The sequence below is a fragment of the Adiantum capillus-veneris genome, chromosome 30 (genome assembly GCF_014529385.1).
Source record: "Adiantum capillus-veneris isolate H3 chromosome 30, ASM1452938v2, whole genome shotgun sequence".
NCBI lineage: Eukaryota > Viridiplantae > Streptophyta > Polypodiopsida > Polypodiales > Pteridaceae > Adiantum > Adiantum capillus-veneris.
This window is the reverse complement of record NC_140960.1, coordinates 110,956,872-110,973,013: the sequence shown is the minus strand read 5'-3', so window position 1 is coordinate 110,973,013 and position 16,142 is coordinate 110,956,872. Positions and strand designations below refer to the sequence as shown.

Below are 16,142 nucleotides of genomic sequence, written 5' to 3'. Positions count from 1 at the left end.
ACCTTATTTTGAGCTTACAGGGATCGAATCCGCACGCTCTCCATTCCACAGCCGAGCGTCTTGTTCATGCAAGAGCTGCGCCTCTTTCTTATATGCTTAGCTACTCGCCACCGCCACCAGGACTGAGAGAGAGCGGCATGGCCATCAGCAGCAGAGGTGCAACAAGCTCAAGTTTATAAATGGCTACTGCAACAGAAGCTCATGAAGCCTGCCGCCCTTTTCAGGCACTTTGAATAGTACAGCCTCAGGACAAAGCCTACCTGAGGAAGTCTCTTTGTCCATATGGTCTAAGGGTGCCATACATATCCCTAGCACAGCTTGATGATGCTTCATGCCACCCATTTCGAAGGCAAACACATATCGACAAGCCTAGCTCTGAGCCGAAACAATTAGGCCTATCTCCGAGCCGAAACAATAAGGACACATATTGTTCAATGGCTCTTCTTCTGAACCTCTCGACATCAGGGATGAATAACCCAATTTTCTAGCCAAATTCTTACCACTCACTCATGTTGAGGTGACAATGTGTGTCAGGCACATTATATCAAGGATTTCAGATACATGCATGGCCGTTCGACAAGCTAGGACCACCATAGGGTATATATGACAATAGCCACAACAGGATTTGTAGAATCCATGCATATAACATTCAGCAACATCAAGATTTTGCCTGCATAGAATCCCCAGACTGGATTAACAGGGTGTTTTGAACAAAAGGGGTGACCCTCTTGGCTCATTAGCCAAGAGGGTCACACATTACCAAGTCTAACTGGTTCAGAGCTGTTAAAAGCGCTATTGTAGTCGATCCTCTTACGGCGTATACAACACGCACATCCAAAAGATGTTAAGAGACGTTGATAAATGAGAACACATCAAGAGTTGGCTTCCTTTGAATTAGGGACTAACTTTCCCTTAAAAGGTCTGAATAGCAAGCAGCACGCAGCAAGTGCTAATTCCAAATATGTAATGTACAATGCGGGCACCACTAAACACGAATTTTCCTGCTGCAAACAATCCGCATTCGACATGACAAACCTCATCTTTTGGCAATTTTGACCGCAAGGCCCATCACTTATATATCATGGCCATTCTACGCAACAGCACATGACAGATAACCCCACATCCCCTCATGAGCGTCGCACCCTTAGCCCCAACAGTTTGATATATTTTGCTTGCTATCAAGACATGAAGGCTCTACTAAAGCGCGGCCTCCTTTCTGAACACTGGCCCTGCAAGCCCTCGGAAGGAGATTTCCTCTTGGAGCTTGCTACCTCGGGCTCATCATCGCACCTAGCAGTAGATTGTGGCCGCACATGACCACGAAGACGCTTCACATCTGCAGGCTTTACCGGCTTCAAAAGAAAATCCTCGGCGCCCTCATCAAGGCACCTGACCCCAACAAAAAGCATGTTAACAAGCAGGAGGCTCAACGTCGTGAAATTTGAAGAGTTTCATCCTCATCAGAAAACAATGGTAGCCTCTGACCTTCTTATTCGATTGGGTACGTTCTCGGATGACATTATTACAACTGGTATCTCCCTCAGGACCGACGACTCCTGCATTTGCGCATACAACCATCCACACTCAATACAAAAACACAGATAACAAAACCTACGGCTTCGCTAATTCTTTTCTAGATCGCAGAACGTCATATCACCTTCACTTTCTTGAGAAGATCATAGCCAGACATGCCTGGCATACAATAGTCGGTGATGATGAGATTGATATCGAACGCCTGAAAATATGTAACACATATTAGGGCTTTCATAAACCTTGACAAAACCAAATGCATAGAACAAATGTTGGATCAAAGTTTCTCACATTAGCACTGACAGAGTTGAAGGCTTCTCCACCAAGCCCTAGAATCTCCAAAGCTCTTCTTCCGCTATCGACGGCAGTCACTGCTAGCAAAACCAGTAAACTTATAACACATTAAGAACCATAAACTACAAAATGTGAATCGCAAGATCGTTTCACTACCAATACACAGAACATCGAGATGCTGATGTATCGTACCAGAGACGAAAAAACAGCATTGCAAGTAAAGGTTTATACATTAACTTCATCAAGATGCCATCTCATTAATGATCACCATCACCAGCTTTAAATTGGAATGTTCTCCACTGACAGAAATAATGAATGTGGTGTTCCGCACATGCATGCAACCATATCCATAACATTCAAATACTGACATGGACAAGTATCATCCATACTAGATTCAGGATAGTGATCATGAGGCTGCTTCTCACCCTTGTAAGCCGAGTTCCTAAGAAGCTTTTCAATCACTTTTCGGTCGATCAAGCTGTCATCAACAGCAAGCACATGGACTTCTGCAGGGTAACAAGCCAAGCTCTCGGGCATCGAACCTGAGCCACTTTCAGATTTGCAGTCAGTTGAGCCCTCATCTCTTGCCATGATTGCGATAACCCTCAATACTGCTTCAATCTCCGATGCAGGAAATCAGTTATCGCTTTCCCTATGAATCCAGATGGTTTATGCTTCATTGTTGAAACAAAGGAAGCTATAATCCGGGTGTATCCGCTGCGGGAGCAATGCCACACAGAGACAGGAGCAGCACATTCGACAATGGCAATGCCACGCAGAGAGGGGACCTCAATGCTGGGAGCCCTGACGCATTGCAATGGCAAGGAAGCAAAAACCCGGGAAGATCGTCAAGCTCTTCAGTCTGTGGACGCTTTCTTCTTCGACAGAAAGCTCCGAAAGGTTGAGACGCAACATTTCACGATTCTGCAATGTACCGGATGAGGGGGCAGATGTACGGCGAAGATAGGAGAGAGAAGAAGAAGAGGAACCCGTGAAAAACAAACACGAGAGAGAGAGAGAGAGAGAGAGAGAGAGAGAGACCCACAGAGAAAGAAAAGAGCCGACTAGGAACACACGATTGTAGAGAGAGAGAGGCGGGGTCTCTTCTGAGGTAGAATCGAGGCTTTACACCTGCAACCAGTGCAACGTGCGACTTTGTATAGAAAGCCCGTAACAGAGGCTGGCTATGGAGGACCGCAGTTTTCTTTACTTTTTAACGGTCCACGGGCTGCAGCCGGTGAGCCGTACCACGCGATGAGGCCATCACGACCGGGAGGCGCCAGACGCGCACGCCCAAGCCGGTCTAGAAGATCTTGTTATGGGCCCCGTGTATCTTGATCCGCCATCCCGCCATTTGTGCAGGTCCACGCCGCTAAATCTTGCTCCCCTTGATTTGCCGTATATCCAGCATGGTAAGGTTTCGAGTTCAAATCCGTTGTTGCGCTCTCTCTCTCTCTCTCTCTCTCTCTCTCTCTCCCCCCACATCTTTAAGGTCTCTTGGGATAGTTTCCTATGACGTTAAAATTCTCTTCTTCTTCTTCTTCCTCTCTCTCTCTCTCTCTCTCTCTCTCTCTCTCTCACACACACACACACACACACATTATCCCATACACATCTTGTTCAAGGCTCATCGTATATAGCCTAGAGATTTCAAGGACTTTTTTCTCTCCTCTCTCTCTCTCTCTCTCTCTCTCTCTCTCTTCATTGGTGATTTTTTCAAAAGAAAGAGTCAAAAATTTGAATTAAGAGGGAAAAAAGACGAACATTGATCTCATAGGTAGGGGGTGGTATAGCCCCAAGCCATATACAAATCACATTATGGAATCTCTTGTCTTGAGCCTAATGGTAGAGTAGATTTTATGAATCTTGACCCTCCGTTGTTTCCATTTAATATCTTTCTATAAATCTATTTGGGAAGAACATGATGTTAATGCTTCCACCATTTCTTTGCATAGGTTGGCAGTTGCTTTAGTTAAATCGTGTTGAAGCAATGAACTCTAACGTTAAGAGGTATGGGAAAACATGACAGCATTGTTATGCACTCACATAAAACATAAAATCGTTCCCCGCCAAATGTTCCACAAAGGGATTTGCAAACCCTTGCAATTGCCAAGGAGCAAACTCTCTACATCTATTTTCTGGAGGCAAAACTGAGCACAAGCTTTTTGTATGAGGGATATGGTCTTGGCATTATCCCTGCAACAACTGAAGAAGAGATGAGGGATGTCTTTCGCACAAGCTTTTGCATTTAGGACATTTTCCATCATTGACACCAGCTCTAAGTGCCTTGTCTCCACTCCATAACCTTGTTGGATGATTGGCCACAAAAGGGTGTTGTGCTTATTGGCTAAATAATTGGGCTCTCGTAAAAAATTTCATGTTCAAAGTTTTTTTATTCGCAGTTTTAGCACATATATATGATTTATAATTTAAATCTAACTTACTACTTGCTTTGCAATTTTCATGCTCGAACATGCTCGATGTACACAAATTATAAATTATTCTAGTTAGTTGTAATTTTCAATGCACCTTAATTTCAATTCTTTAACACAAAGGATAGGAAAACCAAAGACTAATAAATCTAGGTGCTCATCACACTAACCTGATCAGAGCTATGAACCAAAGAATTTAGTGAAATCAAGTCTAGTCACCATACTAACTTAAGAGGAGCTACTCAACCAAGTCTTGTAGAGAGAGAACCACACAAAAATTTTGGGTCTTTGATGTAATCAATGTAGATAACGCTTCGATCATATAAAGAGATATTCCCATGAGCTTCTGAGTTTATGCTATGGTCAATGAATAACTTAGTCATGAGTCACATAAATTTGGATATGGGTTTTGATTAGTACAAGGAATTCCTCGGTCATTAGTTATGGAGATTCAAGTACAGAATGTTGTGACCTTATCTTTCAATAATGGCACACAATGTTCTTATCACAATTGTTGTCCAACTTGCTTTTCCATCTTCTTCTTGACACACTAAATTACTCGAGCTTTCTCTTTTTTAACATTTGAATCACCATAATAAAGGACCAAGGAAGTTTCAATTGATCAATGCATAGACCCAAAACTATTTAAGATTATCATTCTACATGGCCAATATATTAGTGATTATCATTCTATTTGTGATTATCATTCTACATGGCTGACACATTAGTTGCATTTTCTTATCATTCACAAGTTGAAGAACTCAGATGATCGTTAGAAGGTGCATTTATTAATACATTACCATCACAAGGAACACGAGTGCAATTTATGGATGCAAAACCCTAACAATACCCTCGGTGAAGAAATTGGAAGGATGGAAACTCATTAGATATGGAGGGTAATATTTGCTAGGTTTAATGGCCATGTGGCCGACCGCCCATCACTAACTGCTACTAACCCTAAGTGTACATCTATACACTTGTGTGAGCCACTAACACAAAAGTAGAGTGTGTATTGTGTCTAAGTGCATAAGATAGAGAAGAAAGAAAGGGTGTGTGTACTTATTCATCTTCCTCTTCTGCTATGCTCCCGGTTCCTCTCCTTCATTTGGTATCAGAGTTGTTTCATTCTCGAAATTCCTTCCACACGCGCGCGCACTTTCAAGAGTGCAAACAGGGTTTTGACTTCGGCATCGGCAAATTCAACATTTCAGAGCATCTCCATTAGGTGTCCTTGAGTTTTATCCCCCTTTCGGATCCATTTATGCCATCAGAAACCTCATTCAAGCTATGGTTTAGGAGCTGCATTTTCAGCTCTCTTTTGGTAGTTTGTGCTGCAGAGCTTTGATAGCCATTACAGGTACCATTGTTGTAGTCTCTTCCATCTACGAGAGCCCACGGCTCATTCGAGAGTGTGTAGCCTCTTTCGGAGTGGCCTCATACACACACATAGAGTGAGAGTTTCACAACATTGTCTTCTTCGACTATAGGTACAAATACAGGTCAGGTACATAGAGAGGCTAGGTTAGCTTCCTTTGTGCTTCTCGGCCTCAATGTCAGCTTTGGCTACGATACCAGCATCGGCATCGACTCACAAGCTACAGGTTTCACTGCTTGCGATATTCTGGTTCCAGTGGGTGCAGTTTTTTTAATGCATACATGCATATGTTGGCACTTTTGATAGTGTTTGAGCTCTTTTGAGAGCAGTTTGACTCCTCGCAAGGATAATTCTTTGCATGCACATGCTTTTGGCACCTGTTTTACGTCTTTGTGGATAATACCATTGTACGCTTTTGTAAAGCCATCTTTTGGCTAGTACGACAGTCCCAACCATTTCTGAGACTTGGTCCGGATGATAGCCATTTCTGAAACTTAGCTATACGTTTTGCTGCATAACCTACATTTTTGAGGGTCGATAGCGTGAGATTTTCATTGAGCTAGGGTATTCTCAAATGTGGAGATACCTTCGGCGATACAGGTAGCTGGAGCGTCCCTTACGAGGCCTCTCCATAGGACATGTATAGAGTGGTAGAGGTGCTTTTGATGCCGAGTTGGCGGTCTATGGTCAGTTTGACAATTTATGCACCTCAGTTGGTCTCTATACATTGTGCTTTTGAGAGGCATTTCCCTCTTTTATGATTTGTGAGTGACATACTTGGTCATTTTGTTTCGTATATGCGTTGACATAGTCTCAAATACAAAGGAGACTCTGCCAAAAAATTTCCAGAATCTTTTGGTAGTTTTGTCAGCAGGTCTATTAGCAAAGACCGTGACATTTATGACATAAAGAAGTTTGATGGCAGTAATTTTTAGCTTTGGAGGAACCAAATGCATGATGTGCTTGTCCAAAAGAAGCAAAAGTTGCCTATTGCCTATGCGGCTAGAACTGAAGATATGCACATGACTCAGTTTCAGTGGGAGGAGATTGATGAGCTATGCAGGTCTACGATTAGACTGTACCCTGGTGAGTTGGTGTAATTTTCAGTGTTAGAATACGAGACTGCTCATGCTTTATGACAGAAATTATGCGACACTTACAAGAAGGATACGGCTAGCAATAAGGTTTTCATGATGCAAAAACTTTTCAATCTTCATATGAAGGAATTAGCTAGCATTGGTAGCCATATCAATGATTTTGATTCTCTTTTTTCTCAGATTCGTGCACAGCGCATGACCATTGATGATGAGATGAAATTATTTTTTTGCTTTGTTCGTTGCCACCCTCTTGGGATATCTTTTGCACAACTGTTAGTAACCCTGCTCCTAATGGTACGCTAAAATACGATGATGTTACTAGTGCAATTTTGTCAGAGGAGATGAGTCGGAAGACTATGACTAGCTCGCATTCTGGCGAAGCTCATTATGTGCAAAGGGATGATAAGCAACGTAAGGGATGTTCTTCGCAACATGAGTCCAAGAAAGAGGGCAATAGAGATGCATCAAAGGGTAGATCAAAGTCTCGTGGTCACCACAATGGTCAATGCCATTCTTGTGATAAGTTTGGTCACATAAAGAAGGATTGTTATGCTTGGAAGCGTGACAAAGAGAAGGGCAAAGATGATGATGATAAAGAGGATAAACCAAAGAGTTCGGTTAAGATTGAAGAACTAAACATCCGGTTCAAGATGACAGTGATGCGCAAGACATCAATATGTTGATTGAAAATAACGATGTCTTCTACGATGCACATGAAACTCTATCTTTGTAGAGTTCTATGCCAACTTAACTCCTTGTTAGTGGTGAAGTATCCCATACATGGATTCTTGAACTGCATGCTTTGTTGCATGTCACACCTCATAGGCTTTGGTTTACTACATACGAAACCATTGGCTCTACTACACTTGGTGACAATTTGTCATAATAATCAATATCTAATTCTCCTAAATGATTTTCTCATGTTAAACTGATCATTTAATATGGGGAAGTTCCAGGGGAGAAAAAGCTAGAATATTGGTTAAGCTAGCAGACCGGCCATAGTAGGGATCTAAAGGAGGGAAAATAGGGATCCAAAGGGGGGGCCATCTTCAAAAGATCCATGTGCAACAATGGGCTAAAAAGACCCTAAGGTTCAGCCCATTAACACTTCCAAAATGCTAAGGTTCCAAAATTCAAAGGTTGTGTCCAAAGGCCAACCATGGGGGGAATTGGATGCTTTGTGTGTGACCCAAAAAGTCTTTACAAATCCCTACATAGGAGGGGGCGAGCCTTGGGAGTAGGGGATGAGAGAGAAAGTCACACACACACAACAAGCTCCCTTTACACAAAGGGAATGAGGTACACATGTCAGCTCCCTAGCCCAGATGCCCACAAGGTGTACCCAATTCCTATTGGATGGCCTTGGAGGTGGAATAATGAGAATTAGACTAGAGTAAATCTAGTTTAATTACTTTAAAAACACTTAATAAAAGAACCAATGAGAATTAAGTCCTCTAGAAGACTATTGGACAGTCTCCCAAGGGGTCCAATGAGCATTCAGCAGCCCAATGGCTTGCCTGATTCCTATTGGCCAGGAGGCAAAGGGGTCCAATGAGAATTTAGTTGAATTATTATATTACCTAAAGCTCTCACAAAAGGGGAAAGGGGGACACATGTCAGAAGGCTATCACTCATGCTGCTTAATTGTCATTGGCTAGCTCTAGGGAGGTCCAATGGGAGGACATCAAGAGCAAATAGCAAGGGGGCTCGCCCAAGAGAGAGAGAGGGGGCTGATTTTTGCAAGGCATTATCACACACACACTCACACAATCTCATGTCTGAAGTAAATAAGACTCTTTCTCCTTCTCAAGCTTTAATGGAAAGCTTACCACCTACTCCAAGCTTGTGAGAAGGGAGGCCTACACCAACAACTCTTGGCTTTGTGATGCAAATCCAACCAAGAGCAAAGCTTCAATGCATGCTCATCTCCTCTACCATGCTAATTACTAAGCTAAGCTATGCTAATATGAGTGATTATGTGAGGAGATGTACATCTTTCTCGTAAGATACTCCTTCCTCTCAATCTACTCTCATACCCTGCTAGCTCTCACCATCTTCGAAGGTGTGTGAGGTCTTGGGTCTGAGACCGGGGATAATTGATGTTGTGTTTGCTAAGTGTTTTGCTTAGTGCATGAGGCTTTCATCTTCATTGCACTAGCTAGTCTTGAAGGAACACAAAGAATTGTATTGTACAAAGTCTCTCTTGATGGGAGAAACCATAATACAAAGCCTTTTGGAGGGGGGACCGGCTCCATGCAAATCCGGTCCTCAACTGTTGTCAATAGCTTAATTTCTCTCTCTTTTGAAAGTATTGTTCATGCTATCTAACTAGGTGTTATGCTTTTTGTTGCTCTCTCCACCCAAGCACTCTTGTAATTCTCATTAGGAATCTATTCTAATGAAATGCCCACTATGTTCATGGTAATTTCCGCTACACACAAGTTTTTAGGCCATTAAATGTTACATTGGTATCAGAGCACAAGGTTTCTCTTTTCTTGCTCAAGAAGGGAGTTCCTCAAGCTAGCTATAAATGGTTGGTATTATTAATTGCATGTGAGTAAGTAGAATAGGGATTTTTCAGCCTTGCAGTGCGCCTGCCTTCGTGCAGTTAACGGGGCATCACTGTCGAGAGCTATAGTCTTAATAGTGGAGTCCTACGGGGCTTGACTACGGCTTAACCACTATTGAGCTATTAGAAGCTTGATAGGAGCCGGTGTTGTTTTGGTGTTGAAAGACCCTCTCTTCTATTCCTTGCAATTAATGGTATTCGAGCCACGGGTACAGTAGCTTGAGTGCTTTTTCTAAAGGGGTAAAGAGGAGTAGCAATTAGAGCTTGAAGTGCCAAAGTACACCTAAAAAGTTTACACCTAAAAGTTGTTAGAATGGCTGACAATAGTAAAGAGAGTGAAATTAATGTTGATAACTTTGATTTTGCTAATGAGCAAGCTACTAATGATGCTCCAATGCTTGTTAACTATCTTGTTTCTAGGCTTCAACAAGCCATGTGCAATCCATTTCTCCAAAGTGAAATGCAACGGCAGCTCCGTGCTCATGGGATTCTCCAAGCTCATCACCATGACGAGAGAACACCTAGGAAGCCTCCTTGTGAGACTCCCAAAAGAGGTCTCTCTCCGATTCGGGAAGAAGAAGAGAATCCATACGAAGGGCTCAAGCATTTACTTCTTGATGATGTATCTCCTTCTCAAAGGAGAACTCAAGAGCCTCCACCGAAGGAATGAGAAAGAAGTGAGCCTCCCGCCACCTCGGCGGAGATGGCTCCACGAAGACGGTGGGCTAAACGCTCTCCATCACCACCAAAGCGGAGAAGACCATCACACTCTTCTCCACACCATAATTCAAAGAGGGATGATAAAAAGCAAGAGAAGAAAAAAGGGGAGAAAGAGGACACCCTCTTCTCCATATTCTTCATCCTCTTCCTCTTATGAAAGTGATGGTGAAGACGACGAAGATCAAGACAAGAAAAAGGCAAGAAAGAGGTCACCCTCTTCTCCACCTTCTTCAAATTCTTCACCTTCTGAAGAAAGTGATGGTGCAACCTTTGAACCATCAAAAAGAAGAGGCCATAGGAAGAGGAAGAGGAAGAGGAATGAGTTGTTTTTCTGCAAGTTGTTAATTTCTGTATTGTCTGCAAGTTCTGTGATTTCTGCATAATGTTGTGTTTTCTGTTTGCACACAGTCTTTGCACAATTAGTAGTCGTTAGCTTGTTTGCAGTGAATGAATAAGTAGGAAGGTGGTGAGCTGTCTGTGTTTTCTGTTTGCACACAGTCTTTGCACAGTAAGGTAGTGAGAGAGAAAGTAGGTGGACAATTAGCTCACCATCAGGAAGCAGTTAACAGATTAGTTAGTGGTTAGCAGCACTGTTAGTAAGTAGATAAGGTAGTGAGCTGTCTGTGAGCTGTGAGCTGTTGACAGAGAGGTTAGGTAGGTGTTGACAGTGTGTGTGGCCAAGAAAGGGTCACCTAAACCGCGCGCGGTCGTCGCCTCAAAAAAAAAAAAAAAAAAACAAAAATATTTAAGCGTGAGTGACCGGGGGGCTACACCCGATCACTCACGCTTAAATATTTTCGTAAGTGTGAGTGACCGGTAGCCCCCCGGTCACTCACGCTTAAATATTTTCGGTATTTCCCCAAGCCCAAGCCCAAGCCCAAGCCTCAATTTAATGATATATACTAGACTCACTCTTATATATATACCCTACCCCCTCAAGAGGGAATGAGAGCATGTGGGGCAAGTCCTCCACTCTCCTCCCTTCTCTTCCCACTTGCACCCTTAGACTTTCTAATTTGGGCCTAGTTCCCTACTAGAAATTGACGGTTTTAGGGATTCCGAGGGCATAAAGTGACCAAACGGAGGGCTGTAAAGCACGGCACGTCCCTCTGACCGAGACGCTCGTTTTGAGCTATCATACGTTCTATTCTATAGCTGGGTCAGAAAAAAAAAGAACCAAAAAAATAAAAAAAAATAAAAAAATAAGAAAAGACTTGGGTTGCAAAACACCCAAAAATACTAGGTGAGCAGCCTTCACGGGCACTCACTGACACTTCTAGGGGATCCAAGTCATATGAACCTACGCTCTGGACGAGTGTCAGAACACGAGCATATTGGTAGTGCCTCCATTTACGCGGGCACCCATTATTCCTCCACCCTAGGTTCTGGACCTTCGGCGGGACTCAAGGTAGCGTGACCCAAGATCCTCATATCGTGTCTAGTGATTCTTCCTCTGACTACGAAGTCATGGAGGGGTATCCTACACCAAACCTTAATAGTTCAAGTCAAGACATGCATGCCATGGGCCCACGGCCCGGGTCCAACGTGTTTAGCCGCTTAAAAGAGACCCTTAGTAGAGCTACTCGCTCCGAACATGCGGTTAATGAAATAAATGAAGGGAGTGGGGAAGTAAATTCGTCATTCATGTCTAAAATAGACCCTATGCTTCTTGAGAGTGTGCATGTGAATGTTCCATCCACTGCACCTCCTCGTCCTTTAGGACTATCTCCCTCTGAGGTTCTACTACCCGATGGTAGGAGTCTTGCCGAAGTGCAAGAGATCAAACGCTATATGCACGCAACAAGGGAGAGGGAAATTGAGAACCTATGAAGGCTAGAACAAAGTCGAGCCCTGAAAGCAAAGGCTCCTATGACAACAATCATGCCAGCCGAGCAACCGAGTGCTCGCAAGGTAGCAGTCACAGAGGGGCAAGAGATGGGGAGCAATAATGCTTCCACTTCGAGGGAAACCTCCAACACGCCAGGCCTAGATGGGATATTCCTAAACGAAAATTGGGAGTATGACCTACAAGCAGAAGCTTTAATTGATTGGTACACAGGACACACCTATCATGTGGGTTGGTTAGATGTTCTACAATCCACATCGGGTGCTACTAGCATAGATGAGCAACAACAGAAAGTCTGTGATGTCCTCCATAGGATTGTCAAGTTAGAAAGACAAAACACAGGGATCAACATGCCTTCAACAGGCCTAATGAGATTCTTGGATACGGGAAAGGCCAACCAACCAACCCTATCACAAATGGAGACTCCCTCAGTGAGCCCCATTGATCCTCCATATGTTGTTTCGCCAGGAGCCTCAGTACAATCTGAGCCCACAAGTGGCAGCTTTACCTTCCCATATCTAGCTCATCTTTCTCTTAATGACACTACGGCTACCATGCATATCCCAGTGGTGAGCATGACAAGAAGTACACCATGGAGTTCATTTGTTAACACGGCGCCGATGCCTAGTAGCACAGTGCCCCCAACTATACCTACATGTATGTATCAATCGTGTGCACCTGTCGTACCTCAGCCTCATGTAGCTCCTACACCTCCAATTATTCCAAGAGCTTACAATCCACAATGGCATTATCCAAGCTCTTATACAAGTGGAGCCATGCCATTTAATAATAACATGCCATATCAGGCACCCCCTATGCCTAGGGCCACGCCTGTAAACTTTGGACCACCGTCTGGTACACCACCATACGAAATATGGGACCCAAGAGCTGCGCGTATGCCAAGGCCAAGGCCAACTCCCATCTCACATGTGGTTCCAGGAGCACATACACCCATTATACTTGCTCAAATAGGAGATTTGACAGCATTTACTCAAACTATTGGTCGCTCTATTGCGGAAAACATGCGTAGTGCACCTGATAGAGAGCCTAGGAGCAAGGCAGTTCAAGTAGCTAAGCTCACACAGAAATTCAGTGGAGACGGAGATGCTAGAAAGCATATGGAAGTCTTTGAATATGTGTGCGATTCCTTGGAAGAGCACAATGAGCTACATAAGTGTAAGGCTTTGAGTTTGACCCTACGCGGAAAGGCTGGAGATTGGTATAGAACCTTAAGAGTAGAAGAAAAAACGATCTACTCTACTCTTAGGAGACTGTTCTTAAAAGAAAACATATGAGAGGGAGTACTTTGGGGTGTATCCTCTCAGGTCCAGAAAGCCCAACGAGAAGAAGGTGAATCCGTGAGAGACTTCATTAGTCGCCTAAAGAATTTGAATTCTCGATGCAATCCAAACGAGCGATTCAACAACAACCAATTTCTCGATAGATTCATTAGGGGACTACGACATGAAAGTATCTATAATGACCTAGTCATTAGAGGTATCACTACTTGGGAAGCAGTCACCATGAATGCAATCCAATTGGAGGATAATTTAATGATTGCAGGAGAAAGAGTGTCCGCCGAGCTAAAGTCTAGTAGCTCGCAAGCGTCAGGGCATGAGCCAATGAAGATAAAGCCAATCGTGAAAGGGCAAACGATATCTGAGATGACTTTGGCAGATCTCACCAAGGCCATCCAAGAAAGCCTTAGGGGTAATCGTGCTACACAAAACGCTCATATGTATCCAAGAAGGGAGCAACAATGGTGCTCAATTTGCTTGGGCCCACGTACTACGAGTGAATGCCCTACTTTCAGAGTAAAGTTTAACGGGACTTGTAACGTGTCTGGTAGGTATGGCCATCAAGCGAAGGATTGCCTAATGCTTAAACACATCATGGAAAATAGACCGCCTATAGCTTGGGCAGACTCACCTCGAGTTCTTGCATTGATGCCTACCTCACCCATGGAGCAACAGTTGCCATTACATCACATGGTCCCTAGAACCCAAAATGTGGTCCAAACCACACCGTTGCCACCTCCAGTGCTAGGACCGCAACCCCCTCATCCAAGAGTTACACCTATGAACCAAATAGGTTGCGAGTCATCTAGTACTTATGTAGATTGCGAAGAGGACATAGACTCTAGTATCACCTATGGAGTCGACATGCTTGAGGAGTGTCCCATGTACTATATGGAAGACCATTGGGGACAAATCAAACCGGTATATTGGGGAGAACTCTCCTTATATGGATATCCTACCCGGAATGGCTCAAAACCTAGTTCAAAGACTAACATAGGGATAGGAGATGATCCCTTGTATATGAATGACCCTGAGGATGACTCAGATTCGATAGAGACCACGGAGACCAAAACTGTTACTACAAAGGAAAAAGCCAGTGAGGAGGATCACGAGAGCGAATTACGACGAACACCAAAAGAGTATTCAAAGTTAAACCACCCAGTTGCGAACCCCCAAGATAAGCCACGAGAGACAAAAAATGAGGATTGCAAGAGAAAGATTGGAAACTATCCAAACCCAAAAGTGGAAATTGAACGAGTCCAACAACTGAGGGGTTTGGTGGAAGAAACTCAACGAACATTAGAACCTGAACCCAAACATATCCAGATGTCGGACACAGTGTTTCCCACACAAGTTCAACCTCACAAGAACTACAGGCCGTTAGCTATACCCAGTATCATTCGGGAAGAGAGTGAGGGTAGGACATCTGAAAGTGGACACACACCTTTCTACTAGAGAGAATGTTTGGTGAGGGAATGCCCGACCCCCTTGAGGAAGTGGAGATTCCATCTTCACCATTCTCTTTTCAGGGTCCTACGTCCCACAAGATGCCATTAAATGTTGCCAAATTGATGGATTTCATGTCTTCAGAAGTTAGAACCACCATCATGTCCAAACTATATAAAGACCCCGAGCTAGTCTCAGCTCTTCGAGCCTTCCTCAATGGAGAATTACACGCCGGATTACCACACTTTGCAGATATGAACAAACCTGACTCGGAAATGAATGATGAGGAACATTTAGCACCACCATCTGACCTAGCGGGACATGAATCTGTAATTGAAGTACCCGATAACAAGTTGGGGCAATACTTTGAAGGTGATGAATCTAATGCTACTCTACCAATCACTACTAAAGGATTAAGTGTAAAGGGGGTCCTTGACGGTGGTGTGGGAGTCAGCATGGTGACAAAGAGTTGTTGGGAGTCTATGGGGCGACCTCACCTTGAAGCCACAAGCGTAGTGGTAAAAATGGCTAATGGATCTATTGTTACGCCTATTGGAATGCTAAAGGATCTCAGGATCAAGGTCTTGGGACACAAGGTAAGGCAGACTTTCATTGTTATGGATTTTTCCAAGCATCCTATGTCATTTGAGATGATCTTAGGGCGTCCATTCATGAGGGAAGCAAAAATGGTGCATGACTGGTCCAAGAACCACGTCTACTTACAGTTCCAAGACTCTGTCATTCGAGTTGATCTTTTAAGTGGTTGAACGCATCCTCTAGGAAATAAATTCATCATTGATAATCGATCAGACACAACAATTCACTCATCTCCATTACAGTATTGTTACACATGTAACGAAGACACGGATATTGGGGAGAACTCTCCTTATATGGATATCCTACCCGGAATGGCTGAGTCAGACAATGTCGATTGGGTGCACCTAGCGGAAACTATAGATACATGGGGAGCTAGAGGAACAACCTGGGTAACACCAGATGGGGAAGAGATACCACACATTGCACCAGTAAACATGTTAGGTGTAGCGCATGTAACATCCGATGATAAGAAAGAGGCACACCTACATGAGAGTGAAACCGATGATTCCTCAAAGGCTTCAGGTCGATACACATCAGAAACGGAATCTCAGGGAGAAATGGATTCAGAACCTGAGGAAACATCGAGTGAGCCAAGTATAGAAACTGAACACTCAAGGCCTAGTACGACCATCTATGGTAATTTATATGAGAGTGAAGAAGATACAAGCGAAGACCTATCAGGCGAGTCGAGTTCAAACATTTACCAAAATCAAAACCTTAACAAGAAACAAAGGTCATATAAGAGACGACGATATCGAGCAAATGTGAGAGCTAGGATAAACAAGGAAAGATCTACTGCAGAATGGCTTAGCTATCTAGGGGCATGTGATGCTCATCGAAAGCTAGTAGACAATTGGGGTGAACATCTCCAGAGTGTCATGTGGTGCAGCCCGCGACCCATTGACCTCGCTCAATTGGAGGTTACAGAGCCGAAATCG

At 43.7% G+C, this 16,142-nt stretch overlaps 1 protein-coding gene across 1 annotated transcript; it reads right to left on the bottom strand.

Moving 5' to 3' along the window:
• Window positions 1–833: 833 nt before the first annotated feature.
• Window positions 834–2,995, bottom strand: LOC147418611 (two-component response regulator ORR3-like). Its single transcript, XM_086506992.1, has 5 exons — window positions 2,250–2,995; window positions 1,822–1,901; window positions 1,658–1,735; window positions 1,486–1,556; window positions 834–1,389 (listed from the first exon to the last, which is right to left on the bottom strand). The coding sequence occupies exons 1-5, from the start codon at window positions 2,413–2,415 to the stop codon at window positions 1,179–1,181; spliced, it is 606 nt and encodes a 201-aa protein (XP_086363118.1). The 5' UTR covers window positions 2,416–2,995; the 3' UTR covers window positions 834–1,178.
• Window positions 2,996–16,142: the final 13,147 nt, after the last annotated feature.

Excerpts from the sequence above, each read along its gene's own strand:
- LOC147418611 (XM_086506992.1), bottom strand. The coding sequence starts at position 2,415 with ATGGCAAGAGATGAGGGCTCAACTGACTGCAAATCTGAAAGTGGCTCA. Across the intron at positions 1,557-1,657 it reads ATCTTCTCAAGAAAGTGAAG|GAGTCGTCGGTCCTGAGGGA; the intron begins GTGATATGACGT and ends GCGCAAATGCAG. Across the intron at positions 1,390-1,485 it reads GTACCCAATCGAATAAGAAG|GTGCCTTGATGAGGGCGCCG; the intron begins GTCAGAGGCTAC and ends TGTTGGGGTCAG.